At 48.8% G+C, this 20,577-nt stretch overlaps 1 protein-coding gene across 1 annotated transcript in view; it reads left to right on the top strand.

The window, feature by feature from the left end:
• The window catches only part of LOC144146000 (TNF receptor-associated factor 4-like), a 62,038-nt gene extending 43,757 nt beyond the window's left edge, over positions 1–18,281 (top strand). The window contains exons 2-4 of the mRNA XM_077677900.1: positions 13,988–14,146; positions 14,717–14,869; positions 15,792–18,281. Of these exons, the coding sequence (XP_077534026.1) occupies positions 13,988–14,146; positions 14,717–14,869; positions 15,792–16,409 (930 nt within the window). The 3' untranslated portion in view covers positions 16,410–18,281. The remainder of the gene's footprint in view (positions 1–13,987; positions 14,147–14,716; positions 14,870–15,791) is intronic.
• The last annotated feature ends 2,296 nt before the right edge of the window (positions 18,282–20,577 follow it).

Genomic DNA, 20,577 nt, shown 5'->3' with positions numbered 1-20,577 from the left:
CTTATACGTCTAAAGCTGCAAATATCACCGTGGCTACTTATCGTTAGCGGGTGGCGTGACAGAAAGGGTTAAGCTCTCCAGCCGAGATAACTATGCTAATGACTGCACTCGTGAAAGTGACTACGGTCAAGATGAACCCACGAGAGCGGCTCGCTTAGACCCCTGCATAAACGACGTCCGGGCCTGATGGCTATCTCAGACTTGCCTGAAGGACTCACCAACGCTTCTGTTTGGCCAAGCTATATATATGAAGGAGCCCCCGGAACGTCGTCGCTTCGAGGCGCTCATTGCCTCCGGTGGGCGGCGGGACGAGGCCCTCCTCTTAATGAGGCCCCCAGGCGCATCAGAGGAAGCCGGGGACGACGTCGGATACGCTCCGAAGGTCGCCATGATGATGGCGCCGCATAGCGCGCGCTTAGACAATGGGGCGCATGCCGCGGCACGCCATGGTCGAGACTGGCTCTGTACAGTAAAGAATGGCTTGGTAAGCGGGATGCAGGAGATTCGCCAGGCAGGTGATGGGCTAGACAAACGTATGTACGAGAGGCCATCAGAAATGCGGAAATGCGATGTGATATATATATATATATATATATATATATATATATATATATATATATATATATATATATATATATATATATATATATATATATATATATATATACTCGTCCCCCTTTAATGATGATGATAATGATTAGATGCGCGTGGTGACACCATTTGATAGCGCTGAAATAGGTGAGCGTGCAGATAAATGGGAATGAAGTAGAAGATAACGGGAGGGCGAAAGGCCACATAGGTTTGTTATTACGTTCGATTCAGTGGGAACATATACCTTCCCTATACCGGGCAGCGACGAAATCAAGGTTACGCATTAGTCGTAACGAAATATCTTGTTGAAGCGTCAGAATTCGGCTTCAGTAACAGTGTCTTTAACCGGGTGGAATGTCGCTGTTTTAAATATTCCCGTAGCATGTATGCGAAACCCTGGCCATGCTCGTTCCGCCACAAATCTCCGTAAGAACTTTCAATAAACGTTAGTCGATTCCTGAACGCCGCTCAGAAACAGCTTGCGGCTGTTTTTTTCCAGCGACTTCATGAACAACGGCGATTTTATAGAGTGTTGGACAAACTGTAGAGGTGCGTCGCAAATTATGAAGACAAGGCATCGAGCCACCAACCCAACATTTCATCGTGCCCTTGCTTGCGGAGCTGCAAACTACACTGCAAACTACAATAGACGGCTGCAAAAGCGGTAGAAAATGTTCGTCGTGTGTTGTTTTCTTTGTGGGCCTGTGTATTCCACTCGATGTTTGACTGTCCTATGTCTCCACATCGTTTCCACTGGCTTCCTTCCTTTGAACTTTCAACTATATCTGTAACGCGTCCGATGTCCTTTGCCGTTCGTGGTCTATAGTGGGTTCAGCGATCACATTTGGTCACTGATAATGTTCTTTTTCCATCGCTGGCCTGATAGTTTTTTTTTTTTTTACACCGATATCTGTATACTGCGGACGTCCTACGTCTTAGGCGGCTCGGATTCCTCGACGGGGTATCCCCGGCGCGTGTTTCCAGTTTAACGAACCCATTGATGAGGAACACGTGCGCCAGCCCGAAAACACAGTGAAACCAGCTTTGGGATACGATACCAGTAGCGCTCATGCCTTTTAGATCTATGTAAGAATAAAAGACCGCAGCAGCTTTTTCCGGCACCTTCGCTGTTGTCAGTAACCATACATTCCCAATGCCAACACACTGAAGGTCTTCATCGTAGAACATAAATCCGTCGTGATCACTATTCAAGAAACACCGCTTCGCCTTTACATACCAGTAGTGTCATTAGTCGGTTCATCAATGTTAATCGTCTTCTTACTGACAACAACATTGCACGCTTCGCACGAATTTTGCTCAATCCTATTTGTTTTGGGGAGAGGAACTTTATTCGGGGGACAGGACAGAACTTTCAGCGGAGGTTCTTTAAGAAATCGAGATATCACATAAAAGGAGCAGTGGTGAGGTGTACACATATCGCATACGGAAGGGAGAAAGTATACGCAATCTCTGCGCGAGTTCGCAAACGCAGCGAGGACAAGGAACCAGCCGAAAGCGGAACGGATTCAACCAGCCGAGCATGGCTCCAAACGCGGAGCAAGAAAATGAACGCGCGTCCTCAAGGAACGAACTGAGCCAGTACCCTGCCTCCATGCGGCACCAAGTCACGTATCTTGCGCGGGACACGGTGCCTGCGCGCGCATGCGCCCAAGCATGTGCTCACACAGTTCTTGCGCCCCGTGGTTGGTTGCACGCGAGCAAGCCTCTTCTTGCACGGGTGGCGCTCGTGGTTTGATGGCCGCAGTGGGCCCGTGACGACGTGCTTGCGCGGGTTACTGCCTCCTTTGATGGGGCCCACCATTACGCGCGCAGGAAGGAAGACGGACAGCACGGAAACACGACGTCGACGAAGGGGAGGGCAGCGTGCACGCTGGTCGTACACAAGAAGCACGCGAGGGGTTGCCTCCACCCGCATGCGTGCTGGCTGCTTGAACGCCCAGGGCAAGAATCGGAAGTTGCGGTAGATTCTTTGGGCAAGGAAAGAAAGGGAGGGGGGTGCGTGAGCGGTGAACACTGCTGCAGCCACTGTGGTCAATAACAAAGCCTCGTTGGCGACGTTGCCATGGCCACCGTGCACGAAGTTAGCGAATGACGTGGACGGCGGGCAATGATTGACCTCCCGGAGGACCCTTTTGGAAGGTCTAGAGGGCACGTCAGCGGCGTGATTTATAGAAACTGATAAGGATCGTCAGTCGGCTACTTTCACATGGGGAGAAAGGGAGAAAAGAGAGATGGCTGGTTCGATGGCGTGGTTGGCATATGCGCTGCGAAGAGAACAAAAAGAGATGGGAAAGCTTTGCATGTATATCAGCAGTACTGTGTCATATTTTGAGCGTTTAGAACGCTTTAGACTGGAAACAAAAAAACAATGTTTACGAAGAATTCATTCAGTTTTGTATTATAGACATTATATACAATAGATGAGTTTCATCGGCATGGGGAGTAACTGCAATAACACAACCTTTAAGAAATGATTGCAAGACATGTGTTCAGCCGTTTCATTTGACGTTGTTTCCCTAAAATCGAAAAAAAGAAACTCGTATATTAATTAAATATGCCAGAAGATCAGACATAAATAAACTTGACAAAAATACACTGGGCCAGGTCAGATAAACTTTATTGTCAGTTACAGACTAAAAAGGGGTTGATTCCCCTTCCCTTCAGACGGCAACCAGGAGACTGTGGGCCACGGCGGCGTCCTCCGCCATCTTCAGGACTTGTTCTTCTGGTGTTGCTTGGTCGCTGAGCAAAACAACCTCCCATTGCGCAGTGCTATTGACGTTTATGCGCGTGGATAATCTGAAAGGTTTTTGATGCTAAGCCCACGCCATGTGCGGAAAAGAAGAAGAGGAAATTCCGACACCATTTGCATGCTCCTGAGTCCGACTTTATGTCTGTAAAGTTGCGGTGCAACAGGAACGAGACCACCGTCCGGCATGGACCCACAAAGAGGATGCTCTCGAATACGCGATGCCGAGTGCCGCTCTCACGTCGCCGCACACCGCGGTTCGTAGGCCTCAACAGAGATGCGTACTTGCCGACACGCTTCGAAGTTCGTAGCCGAAGCCCGTCTGGTCAGCAGCAGCGCCCCGCAACTCGCACGTGCACGACAGGCGATTCTCTCGGGCACACACGAGCCGCGGGCCACTGAGCCGGTCGTAATGAATTTCGTCCCCGCAGAAGGAGCTGCTCTTTCTGATCGGCAGCTACGCTCGGGGGACCAACTGTTGCCCGCCGCGGCTCGCCGGAGCGTTTCGTTCCTTGCTCCGGCGGCGGTTTTGACGGAGCGCTTATTATACGCGCCCGGGATGCGCCGGAAGTTCCGAGGGATGCGCTCGGAACGAAGCCAGTTTTCTGGATGTCGTGGCTACGCACGGACGGAGAGGGGCCTTGGGTGCGTGCCTGCTGCCGCCGCCGCCGCGTCAGAACACGAAATGAGCGGTTTTCAATCTTCCGCTGCTTGTGATTTGCTACTCCCGGCGTTTGCCTACGAAAGTGATGCCATTTAGTCTCGCCAGGCAGACGTCTGTCCATGAACGCTGTCTGTATGTACGTGCGTGTCGCGTATACACACACCCACTCGCCCGACGCGCAGCGCACACACCAAGCCATCGCGGCTAAGCGCGGGTGTGGGCTACTCACGAGATCTCTGGTCATGTTCTTGACCGCCCAGGCTCTATGTGCGGCGGATGTCCCACAATTCTACTATTGGCGATGAGATGTTTGAGTGGCGCCCCCTGGATCTGACGTCAGCTTAGGGACCCGCTCCGCTGTCGTCTGCTACATTCGCCCCGCTGCTACACCCGCGCCGCGGTCGCCCGGTTCTGACTGGCTGCAGTGCATTTGCTAGAAATCGCCCACTTTGATGCTTTGGTGCCTTAAAAAGCGTGTTTTCAATCAGATTCTGACGGCTCTTAATAATTTCAAGCTTTGTCGCGCACAATTTTACAACACACGAGGAGAGAGAGAACGACGTTCAGAGAGCATCGCTCAGACAATCGTGTGTAACTCGCCCTCGTCCTATCTAGCGTATTTGCGAGTTTCAGCGCTCAGAGCTCCTCGATAAGTATTCAAAATGCGTAGGCTTCCCTTAACCATTTCTGAGATGCTCTTATGAAGACTCAACAGTCTAATGCTACGCATCAAGCAGCGGGTCGCACAGCAGGAAATAAAACGGGTGTTTTCTCTTTCTTTCGTTGTTGTTAGATGAACGTTTTTTTTCTGTGCCCAACGCATTCATTTTTCTGCACCGTCCTAAACGTCCTAGGAGGTTTGGGGATGTTTGCGAGGCTCACAAAGTTCGTGTGAATATTCAATGCAATAAGATCTGTGCTACGGCGCAGATAACGTTGTCCACAGTACTCGAAGGCGGCTTTTGTGCACCTAATTTCTATCGAACCATCGATATCGTAACGAACTCAATCTCAACCCGAAAAGTTATGACATGATTACGGTGTTGAAAACTTGACATACTTGCTAAGTAACGCAATAAATAGTATACATGCCAATTTTCAGTATAACACAATTCAAAAACAATGAATATGTCCAGACAGCTCTTTATTGCTTTCCGACCCCTTCAGTCGCAAATAACAAATCCTGGCCTACTCGGGATGAAGTTCGGTGAATTGAAGAATGAATCTTACTCTCTAGCCTTGGACTGAGGAGCCTGCCCACTAACCAGCTCGATTTTACTGTTAAATTTTTCTCCTCCTCCTGGTCCTCCCCCTCTTGAGTGCAGTTTTACTATAACGCCTATCTGAATATTGGGATGATATGGCTGTGGCAAATGTACCGAAATATCCCTCTAAATCTGAACAAACATAGTCTTACTGTATGTTTGCCTTACAGGTTACTCGTTTTGCTCAATAAGCCTGCATACTGGTTAGAAGCACACAGCAGGTTATTTGGAAATCAACCTACATTATTTGTGCCCCATAGTGCATGTCGGCACACTTTCATGCCGTGACAACGTAAAGTGACTTGATACAATAGTTTCGAGTGTTAAGCACGGTTGCCAAATCTGTTTTACCTTACATACGATTAGCTGGAATCGTAATGCCGTCTGCCAAAGCCGACAGCCCCGATGGCCTGGAATTTGTTTTGGTCTTCCATTTTCGCTGTTGTCGGTTGTCAGCCTGCGGCTGTTACCTTTCTTCGAAAGACTGCTGAACACACAGGCTGACGCCTAGGTCCGACTCTTCGCGCTCCGCACAGGACCAGCTTCGCAGCAATGCATGGGCGACGCCGGCAATGTTTTTTTCCGGAGCGGTATCAAAAGCTATACTTAAAATCACGCCTTGAGCTAGTTTACGCTATTTTAAGTCTTTTGTTACGAAAAAAAATTTGCGCATTCGCGAGATCTGCTGTGGACAAGCACAAAATCTCAACCGCGCGCAAAGAAACAGCATAGAGAGCGAGCCCGAGTGAAGCAGACGACAAATGCGAGAATCCCTAAGCCGACGTCACGGAGGCGCGCTCCGCAGCGCCGCCCGTGGTCGCGCTCACCGCCAATACTCGGGTTCAACTTAAAAACAGCAACGGGAGTTGCCGCGGTGCGTCGTCACCGCAGCCGGATGTTACTTTGCGCGGCGCAAGTAGTGCGTTACTTTGAATATTTTGAACATGGCACGAACCGTTTTCGTGATTTTTTGGACTTAATATGCTTATGAACTACTGCAGCGACGACAAACAAACTACGTGAGAAAAGGCAGATGACATCACGCATTCATATAGCAGTCTCCTTTCAAAACGCGCGTGCCCGTTGACATCCGGGTCCGTCGCTTAGGCGGAGTGGTACCGTACATGAGCTATTGCCGTTCTGAACTTGTTCCCGAGTGTAGTAGCCTCGGCGCGTTAAACCCTTTTTTTAAAGCACTGGCGTCGTTATAAGGTGGACATCGGATTGTCGATATTGTCTGCGTCAATATCATCATCACTTGCCTTTAAAGGATGCTTCTGAGCAAGCACGCGAATGTTGAGGCGAGGGTGGAGAGGCAGATTTCACAGCAAGAGAAACTCTTACACAGTGGTAGCTGATAACTATCGCCATAATCATTGTCACCGTCGAGGCTTGCCTTTAAAGAGTGCTGCACAACAAATACGCTTGCGTTGTGGCGAAGGTAGCAAAACATAGTTGTCTGCGAAAGAAACTAGCATAGCGCCGGATGCAGCAATTTTTAACTACAGTGATAACTTGGGCCGGACAATGCGAAAACCGTAAGGGAACGTAAACGACGAACAACCTCCTCACGTTCGTCTAATAATCTGCCACTTTTTTTTGTTTTTTATCGGACAACAGGTCCTCGAAATATAGATTCAAGTAGAAGAAGTGACAACTGGGCTAGTTGTTATTGCATTTGGGACATCTTGATGATAGCATACTTAAACACGGACTTTAATATGCGCTGTGGATTGTCGTCTGCTTTCTTAGTGCCGATGTTTAAGTGCGCTACCATAAAGATGTTCCAAATAGAGATTCAAAGTTGCTCTACATGGTTGCATAGATGGCGTGCTTAGGGTGACGCGTTTCTAGAGGCTAATCTCTGTGTAGATGTAGCTATATACGCGGTCGCAACGTCTCTTATGCATCTCGGCCGCACCTTCGCGCGTATTTCAAGCTGCAACGGGAGCTCGAGGGCCTCTTACCGCACTAAGCATCTTCGCGGTCGTCGTGAATCAGCCATAGAGCAAAAGTCCTCTCCTCGTTCTGAGTCGGCGCCAGCCGCCGGGACATCGTGCGGCTGGAATGTGGCCGGATGACGCCGACGGGACCTCCGAACGCGTGGCTCAACACAGCTTTTCAGAATCGTATGTCGCAAGTCCTATCTTCGGCGACGACTCCGCTTTCCGGCAACGCTGCTTGCAACAGCTGGGGCTGCAGAGAAACGGGCACGAAGGCTGCTTCGCGGTCGCCCCAAATCTCTCGCATTAATTAGTCGGCGTGAGCACCTCTGGCGTTCCCTTACATCGCGTGGGCCGCACGCAGTGTCTGTGAAGAAAGAATGGGGAGAGAGAGAGAAGGGACAGGCGTCGCTATGTGCACATATGTGAACATTTTGACAGTTTTCGGGAATAATTGGGCATATATATGACGTCAGAAGAACAAGCAGTAACCAAATAAAGGAATGAGAAGGATGACTGTTTTCTACCAACCGACTGAGCCTACCAACCGACCGAGCAAACTACGCCGTGATCTCGCTCCAACGCAGGTTATGCAATTGCACCGTCAAACTGATTTCCCAGCACTTGACACGGCGTCGAGTCCACGTTCAAGAATCCAAGTCATGGTCTAAGGCAACCCGGAGCCTGTATCCACTACGCATGCAAGAGGTCCCCTTAACAGTTTCTCTACTCAGTGCTGACAAATCGTGGTGGCGCTTATTCTTCGTCCACTGTGACCGAAATGTGTCTGTCTTGCCTGGGTGAATAGTGTTTCGCAACATAACGCTCGTAAAACTATTCAGAAAACACGTGGAAAACGATGTCTGCGTAGTTGGAGAAGTAGCGCATAAATCTGGCGGGCATGATTTCAGAAATTCCGCCCCGGAGCTGAATCAGAAACGAAGGACAGCGTCGGGATGCCGCCACAGCCTACAAAATAATATTTCAGTCCCTAAAAAAAGGAACGTGATAGCGAATGATGCAGCAGTGTCGACGACCGACGGCGATGACTACAAGCTGCAGAAAGGAACGACGGCTCACTTACGGCCGCGCCTATTTTCGTACCAGGAGGGGCCGTGGCTGCATGCAGCCAGCCTGCCAGCTGCTTCGACGATGCGACGCGAGATTTGCAGCAGAGATGGACATGGCCCTTCTCGCTTTGCCTAAACATTGCGGGAGGAACGGCAACACCGCCTAGGCCAAAAGGCCGCGCACGTCGATTCCACCGTCCAATTCCTCGTCACGTGATTGGCTATTTGGGTATCCTCATGGCGACGTTTCCCTGAACGTTTGTAAACGTGGGCATGTTCGCAGAACAGCGAAGTATGGTCCTTGTGGTGACTCGGCAAGCACGGAGCACACTAGTCTGGCGGGTGTTGGAAGAGGGCGGCACGCGCACGCCGGTGACGTCTGGCGTGCGCTCGTGCTCGTGCGGCGGCCGCCGCTTTCGGAAGCCGCCATCTGCCGCTCTGGCACGCGGCGGCTGCAGCGAACTCGTCGTCGTGAGTAGCCGTACTCCTCGAAGGAAGGAAAACAACAAGCGAAGGAGCGGGACGCCTTCCCCCGGCCCCATCTGCGGCCGAAGGAAGGAAGAATGCATCGGGGCGCTTTGCGCAACCGGCGTAGTACGCTGTCACGGATGTTTGGTTCGTGCCCTGTACGACGCTGGCCAAAGGACAGATGCTTTCCGCCGTGTAAATATACACCCCGAGGGACACACGTCGGAAGAAAAATGGTGGCTGCAGCACGTGGAGGCATTCTTCCTTTTTTTTTTCGTTTCTCTGGTATCCGCAACGACCACAGCGCGACGATCTTTCGGTCTTGAAGAGTACGGCGCTTGCACTCCCCAGGCTCGCCCGACAGGAGTGCTGGCGAAAAAGACCGGAAAGAAGGTTTCGGAAACTTTGTCTTCGGAGCAGTCTTCTGCCATTTTAGCATGCATGTAACGAGCTTTTTTTACGAAAGAAAGAAAGCCAGTTTTGGAACTGCCGAGTGATCGCGCTGAACCGATTATGGATGGTGTGTTGCTCGAGATAAGTGGGTGCGAACTATTGCGATAGCTTTTAGTTACCCGTTCTCAGCTTCGGGGATCCGGTACTCTGCCGTTTAATAATATCGGCGGTGGTTGCAGTCTAGAGCGGGTATGGTATCGCTATATAGCGCACGCCGTCAATGGACACATGCGGCGAGGACTCCTCTCCTCCTTGGCTGTCCCTCGTCCATCAACATTTGAATGGGTGGGCGCCACCTCACTGACTCGTTCTTACGCCACTGATACGTCATGGTTGGGCGTTCTCTTTTTCGGCGGCTACAGCTCGCGTCTCGTTTACCTCATATACAGTACAGCGTAGTTTCCGTTGTTTAAAACCTCTCCACCCTTCCTGTACAACGCTTCCCTCTCTGAGCGTATACGATCCTGCCAGTACACACGCATCTCGTTAATGGCGGAACGGATTAGCGGTTACAGGCCCAGTGCATCCCGAAGGCTGCACCCATAGAGCTGCGTTGTCATCGGATCCTCGTTTTCCCACACACAGTCACGCGGTCTGGGAAGCAACAATGAAAGACGAGAAAACGGCTGCCACGAACGGAGAGGCATGCACGGCTGTCCTTGCCCGTCCGTTCGCGCAACTTGCGCTTCGCCTCACTTAACTCGTTGATGACTGCCTACCCGCCATCGCCGCGGGCGCTTGCGTGACCGAGCTATTGGAGAAAACGGTGCACTTTCGTGACTCGCCGATGCCTCACTCTTTTTCTCTTACTTCTTCCTCGGCCCATGCGCAGCGGAGCGCAAGAAGCTTGTTGGTACACTTACTAACACGCCGTCGCCTTGGGCACAGACTAAAGTCCGTTAGCGACGCCACTGACGCCTGTACTGAATTAAGGCGTCTGGAATTGAGAAGCGCCGGCACAGGGTTGTGGATATGTTTTGGATTGTTCGGAGAGCTAACTGTTGCAAATTAAAACAGGATATAGAGAAAAGTCATGCTAACAAGGCTTCTTCTTACCAAGGGGTGGGGTATAAGACTGTGAGGCGCAAAAAACAAACAAACAAACAACAAAACAAAAAAAACAAAGGTAAGATGCAAACAGTGAAGGGCGAAGTATGCGCGAGTTTAAGCGGTATGTAACTAACAACATGCGCCATATATAGGCCGCGGTTCGTAAATATATATATATATATATATATATATATATATATATATATATATATATATATATATATATATATATATATATATATATATATATATATATATATATATATATATATATATATATATAGCAGTATTTACGGCGGCGGGCACTTATTGCACACAACCCAGTCAAGAATAAACTAACGCACAAAAAATTTCAACAATAGTATCTGCAACTATTGATTTTGAAGCAGTGGAATCACTTCATGGCAATAATGTCTAGGTAAATGCGTCTTTTTCTTCTCTCTTCTTGTTCGACAACAGTCAAGTGAAATAACATGACAGCAGATCAGACTGAAAAGGTGAGGCAAGAAAAATGTGGAATAAACTACCAGTGCGACTGACGCAGCCGCCCAATTAACTTATAATCAGTTTGCATACACTTACTGAGTGCAAAAAAATAAATACAAATCGAGAAAGGCTTAATGACCGCACCCAAAATCTGCGCAGCTCGCTCAGGTGCCCTCACGCGTCTGTCCGTCAGGGGTGCCTTCGCGTGTTTGCGCCCACGATTAATTATTAACATAGCGGATGGACGGAAACGATTTAGGGCGGGTTGAGAGGGCCATATTGTTATTGCTCCTCCTTCATCTCCCCGTCCAGACTTTCTTTGCATCTCCGTGCACGCTTGGTCGCTCGGAAGGGCTCTGGCATGACTGTCCGCTAATGGGACGGGGACGGTCGGCGGAAAAGGGAACAAAACGAGCGCTGCGCTCGGACAGGATGCTCGTCCGCAGGCAGCCTTTGAGGTTGAGGCATCTAAAAACAGTCGCGATGATGCACTCACGTGCGCGCATGTCCCTTTCTTTCGTAACACACAGAGAGACACAGACACAATGGACTCGCTTTCCGCGCGTCTTGTTGTCAGCTTCGGTCGTCACGACGTCGAGCGTTCCTCGCGGGACACGACACAAAAGCACACAGCCCGGGGGGTTCACGTTGACGGTGGGCGGAGGCGGTCCCGGTTCGTGACCCTTGTCACCCACATGTTTCCTAGCCCGGATGACAATGCGTTCACTGGGGAAGCGGGCCTTCGGGCTTTGTCCGACTCCGAGAGCACACCCCGGGACTCGCGCGAGAAGGAGGCGACACGCGTGACCAGCGAGCGTGTGTAGAGTGGACGCGTGTTCGTTCCCGCCGCAGGAATGTCCCACACGGACCATCCGTCGTTGTTCCGTCGCTGTTCAAGCGTGTGTGTGTGTGTGTGTATATATATTGAGAGGGCCTCGAGAGACAGGTGCGGCAGGCGGTTTATCCAGCAGCGTTGCAACCGTCTCGGAACCCCATGATGATGCGAGAAGAACGTGAAGTACATGACGGACACTCGGTGCTCAGAGTGTGGTGGCGAACTTAGGTCCTCACAGCAATATATATATATATATAGTCTGAAAAGATAAAAACTCACACACAGCGCGAAAAAAATAAGGTTAGTAGCGACAGAGACAAACGAGAGAAAGGGAGTCCTCTCCCTGAAACGTCAGTAAACTTATTTCTATTTTCTACGTCTTTCTCGTTTGTCTCTGTCTCTAATAACCTTATACATACATACATACATACATATATATATATATATATATATATATATATATATATATATATATATATATATATATATATATATATATATATATATATATATATATATATATATATATATATATATATATATATTTCCAGATACGCTACCAGCACAGCCCGCAGGTAGCGTATCTGGAAATGGTGTATTCGTACCCCAACCGGCGGACATGTTTTTTAAGTGCAATGCACTTCTTAAGCGACCCTGAACCTGCGTCCACCGGCGATGTCCGCATCACATACCCACGTGGGGGATTGGCCAGGAATCTCCTCGTCTTCCTTGGCAACGGGGGGAGATGGGCGCGCGCTGCCTGGCCGCTGACATGGCACATACCCACGTGGGGGATTGGCCAGGAATCGGGCGTGAGAAGGGCCAATGCACCCGCTTAAATGCATCTTTCTTTCTTTGTAGTTGTGTGTGTGTGTGTGATCTCTCTTTCGTGAACATTACCGAACCGCGCAAATTCAACTCGTGCATTCGCACTTTCACATTCTTCCCCTCGGGGAAATGCGGGGAATTTTTCTCCACTTCCTTTCTTTAACAAATTGTATCTCTTTCACGTATAAGGAAATGAACTACTACATTGTTGTCTCCTTTTCTTTCCTTGGCTTCCGTATTTCTCTCTCTCTCTCTCTCTCTCTCTACATACATACATACATACATACATACATACATACATACATACATACATACATACATACATACATACAAGAAAAGAAAGCTTCGAACCAGGTGGCGACCACAATTGCTGCCAACATTTCAGCAAAGAGGCTTGCCCTGATGAAGGCAAGTCTCTTTGCTGAAGCGTTGACGGGGGCAAGTTTCTGTGCCGAAACGTTGGCAACAATTGTGGTCGCTATCTTGTTCGAAGTTTTCTCTTCTTGTGTTTCCTATCATCTTCCAGAGAGAGAGAGAGAGAGAGAGAGAGAGAGAGAGAGAGAGAGAGAGAGAGAGAGAGAGAGATTGGGCGTTGGTTTGCAAACAAACATTTGTTCAAGGTAGCGACTTCAGTCCTGCGCAAACATTTCGAACAGTGGCCTTGTCTTCGTCAGGGCCTGACGGAGACTGGCCTGTTTTTTCAATATATTAATATGTAAAGGAAATGGAGGCTGGTAGCCGAAAATTAACGGGTAAAGCACTGGTGAAGCCCGTCGTCTTGCAGAAGCGTCTCTAAAGGGCCGTCTGCTACACAAGCGCTTAGGGCTATGCTGACGTCGGCCCTGTGATTCGGACGTCTAATGAGAAGGCCTGAAGGAAGGGTGGAGGAGGTTAAGCGTGCAGATCGAGGTAAGCGTGCAGATCGAGGTCAAGTTGCCTCGTTGAAAAGAACTCTTTGTACATGGCAACTGCTCGACGCCGTTTCTTGCATGTGTGATTGTGCAACTGGACGTGTAGCAACGGAGAAATTATGTATTAGCTTTTCGGGCGTCCTGCTTTTTTAGTGGCATTCTTTGCGAAATGAGCACCATACGCTGGCGACACACAACGCCATCTCTTGTCTGGCTCTGTCAAAAATGACTTTCTGAAATTCGAGTGCGCGAGTCCAAATGCTGGCACCACTGCTTGGGAACATGTGTACTTTGAGGTAGTTCGCAGTTATAACGCTAAACTTTGGCAGATGAAGCCTGTATGGTACGCGGATAAGTAAATTTCTTTCAAGATAATTCCTTGCTTAACTCACTCACACCTGCAAACTGCGCTTTTATGATGGGAATTACGAAACTCTCTCTCGAGTACATTGAAAGGCGACGCGTTTAAAGATAGGAAATGAGTGCGAACAATTCGCGAAATTTCGGAACAAAACTGGACCCTGGTCAGTGTGAGCGAAGTCAGTGTGGGCGTCAGAAGTTCGTCTGTGTGAACGTACACGTGATCGTGAACGCTATTTCACTTGCAGCGTCTTCGTACATTGCATAAAGTTTTTCCCCTTCCCCACTCGCAGCACGCCAGCCAGTGTCCCCTGGAGCCCGTGTACTGCGAGAACAAGTGCGGGGCCAAGGTGTCGCGTCGGCTGCTGCAGGAGCACCGCACCAACGACTGCACCAAGAGGCTCGTGCCGTGCCCCTACTGCCGCAAGGAGTTCGTCTTCGACACGCTCAAGGTGCGTGTATATGGCACGCCTAACGGGTCCCGCGTAGTTTTAGTAGTACCAGATCGAAGGTAAACAGTTGGCAGAGATCTGTCTGCTTGGGAAGTTACGACTGAGAAATGTAATTACAGACACCAACCAAAGGTGCACAAATGGAGGACCCGACGTTTCAGCTGCACTCCACGGCGAATAGCTTTGCGAGAGGGTGACCGCGCTGGAAGACTCTAAGGCGCCCACCCCAGGGTGGCCCCACTTGCTGAAGAAACGGGTTCAAGGCCAGAGTAAAGAAAGATGGACTGTAATACACCGGACTGAACTCTTTGCTACTATGTACATGGCGCCCGAAGGTCCTCCTCTTTCTTCTCTCACCAAATGCTGGCCTATCTTCAGTCGCCCCTGAGGAAGGAACCGAGCTGGTTCCGAAACTTTGGGTTCTCCACTTGTTGTACCTTTGGTTTCAGTCTGTAATTAGATTTCTCGATATCACTGGTAGTTTGCTTTCTGGAGTATGTGAATGAGGCACCACACATCCGGGTCTTTGCGAGTTCAGTGGTTAAGATTGGCGCTGCCCCTTAATTGCAGAACCACATCCCCAAGTGCCCGCGGTACCTGGTCCAGTGCCACCAGTGCGAGACGACCAAGATTCCTCGCGAGGACCTCGAGCACCACCTCAAGGACTTTTGCCCCGCCGCGGCTGTGGGTTGCGTTTTTAAGGATCTGGGCTGCAAGTTCAAGGTGATGGCGCGCGTCATGTCTTTGTGATGAATGTGATGAAGCATGCTAGCTTGCTCTCTATCTGTGAACCGCTACGCAATTGGTTGGCCGTCCAAACTGAGTTACCCTTGAAAGCATGCATTGATCTCTGTGAACAGCACCACGCAAGTTATTCGTTCAAAATAAGTTACGGAGCACATTGACCTGTTGTGACTGTGGTGGCGTTGGGAAATTAAGGTGGAGCCGTAAGACCAACAAAACGAAACATTGAGCAAGGAGGGCAGTATGTCCATGGCACGGCCGCTTGTAGAAAGGTGGAAGGGGGTGAGTGGACGTTGACGGTCGACATAAGCAAAGAAACCGCCGTAATCCACGTGTAGGCTTGTTTTACGAGCGCCGTACGAGTGCTTGGCTTTTTTTTGCACAGCGTTGTCTTATTGCAAGAAAGCGAACCTGACAACGCATGTTTTGAGGCAAGAAAGCGTAGGGACGCACATTCTCTGCGGCAAAGCCAACCTGGTGCACCGCCACAGTGTTCCGGCTAAAAAAAGAACACGCCATTCGTTTACTGTCTTATCTTCGCATAGGCTTCGCAGTCATTGCTTTTAAGCCGATGTTCATGCTCGAATCACTAGTACACTTTAGTACGAGTTCGTTAGTTTGCTGGGGTCTGCATTACGTAGTTTAGCATTACTGTGTCACTGCATGGAACTCGTGACACCTGTTTTGCACACAGCCCGTGCTCGTTTCGCATGACGTCTTCCCAAAGCAAAAAAAGGAGAGCTTGCTCATCTCCCACACCACTATATGTCTTACCTTTCACATGCATCTTGCCATTTCTTTGCACGGGAGAGAGCTCAGCCACACAAGAACTGAATCTTACACGAATGGTATCAACAATTCTCCATTACTCAAACGCATGTCCGCACCATTCTCAACGCAGGGCTCCCAGTTCGCGCTGGACCAGCATCTAGAGGAGAGCAGTAAGAGCCACCTTGGCCTTCTGTGCGGCATCGTGTCCCGGCAGCAGCAGCAGATCTCGGCGCTTCGTACCGCCCTCCACGGGCTCGTCGCCAACACCACGGGCACGTTGCTCTGGAAGATCTCCGACTACTCGCACAAGATGGCCGAGGCGAAGGCCCAAGAGGGCGGCCTGGAGATCTGCAGCCCGCCGTTCAGCACCAGCGCGTACGGCTACCGCCTCATGGCGACGCTCTTCCTCAACGGCAACGGCTCGGGCGAGTCCACCCACCTGTCGGTGTACATCAAGCTCCTGCCCGGCGACTACGACTCCCTGCTGCCCTGGCCCTTCGCGCACACCGTGTCGTTCGCGCTCCTGGACCAGCCCTCGGCCCCGGAGAAGGCCTGCCACATCGTCGAGAGCTTCGTGCCGGACCCGACGTGGAAGAACTTCCAACGGCCCAGCCGCGAGCCGGACGCACTCGGCTTTGGATTCCCGCGCTTCGTGTCGCACGAGATGCTCAAGAAGTGCCACTACATCAGGGACAACACTCTCTTCATCAAGGTCACCGTGGATGAGAGCAAGATCATCGCCGTGTGATGGGTTTTTCACCGCCGACTCTGTAGTGCTTTTTGGAGGAACTGAGAGTGGCACAATAGGCGAGGAATAGTGCTGTCATCAAACTGGTGCGAAGCCTAATATGTCGTAAAGGGACCAGAGAGCTTTGGTTGCAGATGTGCTTTACTATTATGTGCTAGTGAACCTCAATTGCTCACTAATGTCAATGTTACGCTTCAACTTTGCAAGTGAACGCGAATGATTACGAAGAGAAGGTCAGAGTGGATTTCCTTGGTTATCACTCGAAGCTCATTCTAGTGGGCAAATAACCAATGCTCACTCATGAGAGCCACTTATAAAACTGGTTGATATCTTGCAGGAATTGCAAAGCCCCTGGTTAAGTAAGCGGCAAGAACAGATTGCTCTCTCGTATGTTAATAGTAGCAGTACTAGTGTTACGTACTTTCGTAAGTATGAACTTTTGGCATTACAACGATGTGGTTTTGCAGCAATTTCTCATGAAAAAAAAAAGCTTTGCTGTACGCTATACTGCAATCTTTTGTTGCACAATTTTTGTTACATCATGTGGAGTATGATTTGCAAGATTAACAGGAAGCTGCACGTGTTAGATACTCTTACAACTTGCTCTACCGCATATCCTCAGGAAACTGCAGATGTGCAGAAAATCACAGCACAGTAACCGTTTTTAAAGGTTAGTGTTCGTGATTTTTCAAAGATGCACACCGATGGCATGTCGTACTACATTTTCTATATCATACATGTGCTCTACCGCACATTTATATGCGACAGCATTTCAGAGTGCTTTCCAAAGGGCATAAAGCGGCGGGTCCAGTTTTTACGCAAGGCTTTTTTTTTATTGCCGAAACCCGCATTTGTATATGTGTGCAGTTTCTAAGCAAATGTGTGTTGATAGTTTGAAAGAAAAAAAAACATCGACCAACACAATGCACTCAGGTACGCAATAAAGTGCTTCTTCATTTTTTGGACTAGCATGGCACATTGTAGGATAGCACAATCAATTTTTGAGCAGTTGCGTTAACTCGACTTGCTACACAAGACAATCTCAGGAAAAATCTTTCAGGGCGCAAACAAGTGCTACCATTTAAGATTTTTTCTTCCGGGCCTCTATGTGCTACTCATTTTATCCTTGTGCATACACGCTCATCTCTTGCATTCTAGTGCAACCTCCATGTTGCTAACCATTAAGTGCACTTAATGGTGCACTCAAGTGCACTCAAACCCAAGTGCACTTAAAGCACTTGGGTTTGAGAAAGGGCCGACCAACCCTGCCAATTCCTTTTTTTTGATGTTTCAAAATCGTGAGCAAGCTATATTTGCACTACACTATTTGTCAATAAGTTGAGCACGTTCTTCTAGCACGAAGGTGTTGGTGTCATTTGCAATGCTGTGTACATAAATGTCAGATGCTCTATAACACATGTAAGCCTTGTATAGTTATGCAATAGAGTAGTGAGTATACCACTCTCTTTATTTGTACCGCAGCAAAGTCTGCAGGCCCATTTCGACGTCCTGCTTCGTACACCTATCAGGCCAAAGCTTTTTGTACCACTTTTGCTGGGGACTGCTTGCGTTGCGCTTTTTAGCAGTACAACCCTCGTCCAAGTGGTTTATAGTAGCGAACATATCTTCTAATATAATGCTCTATATATGTTTTTACCCATTTTGTACATACAAAAAAATCTATATATGCACGTAATCTTATAAATAGGCATTCGTTTACAACAATGCTCCCATGAATACATCTGTATGCTCCTAGTCACAAGCCTTTGATCATGTTCGACCGCATCGTCTGTAGTTTTGTAGTCAAATTTCAATTACGCACGTGCCTTTTTATTGTTTCTGCCTCAATAAAGTCTTTGGCAAACATCAAAATTTACGAGAAGAGTGTCCTTTTCTTCGTGGACTGTGTTCCACAGGCGGAGCACTGGCCTGTTTCATGAGACAACAGAGGTGCTCTAAGGACAGACCTTAGCCATCCGTCAATTTTAGGGGCGAAGCTCCTTAAGGCGTGGGTCTGTCCATCCTCGACGTATGTATGTAGCCACCTCTAGTTTAGTTCTTGGATTGTTTGCTAGATGGCGTGGCTACCTCTAGTTTAGTTCTTGGATTGTTTACTAGATGGCGGTACTTGTATATGATGAAAAGATGCGCTTGGATTGTTTGCTAGATGGCGTGGCTACCTCTAGTTTAGTTCTTGGGTTGTTTACTAGATGGCGGGGAGCGTTGTAATAAAATCCGTTCGCTGTTGGCGCGCGCTCGGAGTCGCCCGATGGATAAGGCTGCAGATGTGCGAGCCCGCGAGGCAGAAGCGCTCCGTGAAGCTGCGCGACGCCGCCGCCAAGATCCTGCCGTACGAGAGCGGGAGGCCGAAGCGTGTCGTCTGGCTGCGCGACGACGCCGCCAAGATCCCAGCGTTCGAGAACGAGAGGCCCAAGCGTCACGGCAACGGCGCGAGGAGCCTGCCGTACGCGAAGCGGCACGGCTGGGGCGCGAAGAGGATCTCCAAAACGTCAGAGAACGGGAAGCGGCGAGAAAGCGCACGTATCGGCAGGCAGACCCCGATGCAGTGAGAGCTCGTGAGGCGTCTGCAAAACACATCAGGCGAGCTCAGCCCCAAGGTGCCGACGCGCGGTTTAAGCGAGACTTTCTAGACGTTACGTTCGGACACAGATGTAGTGGGCGAACTTTCACTGAAGAGTCACGGTTTTACCGATGATTTCCCCTCAGGAGCTTCGCCCACTCATCATTCACCCCGTGGATATGCTGTGAATTTTTTTGTTACTTCTTGGTCTGCCCAGAAGGTATTTCCAAGCAGAGTGATTTGGAACACTGAAAAGAAATGCGTGATCAGTTTTCACCTATGTAACACAAGTTTGAAGTTATGTGATATGTTATGCCATGCCATTGTGCTTAACTTTACAACGAAGCTGTCATGTGCTAGGTTCTGACCAAAATTGTGTGCGTATATTGGGCCTGTGTAGTGTAAATGCTCTGTAGATCTCAATCTGACGTAGGTACCTTGGAAGAAATCACACTGAAATAGGCTGCTAAGACTAATCTATCAGCTCAGCAATTTTTATTTACTTGTCATTATTAGTAAGTTCACAGTAAAGTTGTAAATTCTGCAGAATTTCCATTAGCTGTCAACTCATGGCCGTCTGCGAAGGGAGTACGGTGCGTTTTAGGCTATCAAAGGAGTATTCCGCACTTTCATTGCCTTGCAACAGAAAAAAAATACAGGTGTACGGATACAGAAAACAGCTGTAACACTTGCTTTTTCGACACCATCCTGAAGCAAATTATGAGAATTTAGAACTAATTCTACTGAAGTTATGTGTACGTGTCTTTATTCAATCAATATAATAAGTCACCATGGATAACTCAATACAGTTATCCACCAATACAGCTGCACTGGCCTCTATCTCCACAGCAATGGACAAGATCTTAATTTTTTTTCTAACCAGCGCTCTAGATACCATATTTATCGAATATAAGGCAAGGTCTTTTTCTAAAATCTGTAGTCTCAAAGTCATACCCCCCCGCCTTATATTCGAAGCTCAGCATATATATATATATATATATATATATATATATGTGTGTGCGGATTGGACATAATTCTTCATGGCCTATGCTGGCGAGGTGCATACCCCGATGGCCTGTCGCATCTGTTCATTACTGTCGTTACAATATATATCTATATCTATATATATATGACATTTTTTTTTTACTCTCTAAACTACACCATCACCTTATAATCGAACAAATATGGTACTCAGTTATCCTAGGTGCCTTTGCGCAGCTATACTAAAGCTGCAATTTCAGCCTTGCAAATGGCAGTATGACCATGTAATATTTCCCGTTCCAACAAAATAAGGTTTTGGTACAGGCTGCGCGCACTGATCGAACAGCAGACACAATTTTGCAAAGTGGGGCAGCTGGTGCCCTTACGCAAGGAGCGAAAGCTTCAGCGTAGTAGCTCCTATACTTGGGGACCACTTTCTGCGGCGATGCAGCAAGGTTATCAGGGCAGAACACGTATACATTTGTTGTCGCGCCGCAACATTGTCATAGCTGTTGCAGCACTTGCAAATTTTATTACTGGCATTCCTGCAGATGGACCAGCTAAACAATTGTGTGCTTTTATTTTTTCAAACGAATATGTAATAAA

This window comes from Haemaphysalis longicornis, unplaced genomic scaffold (genome assembly GCF_048455015.1).
Source record: "Haemaphysalis longicornis isolate Haplotype H1 unplaced genomic scaffold, Haemaphysalis longicornis Haplotype H1 scaffold_7, whole genome shotgun sequence".
Taxonomy (NCBI): domain Eukaryota; kingdom Metazoa; phylum Arthropoda; class Arachnida; order Ixodida; family Ixodidae; genus Haemaphysalis; species Haemaphysalis longicornis.
Note: the sequence above shows the minus strand (reverse complement) of the source record. Positions and strands in the feature narration are given on the sequence as shown.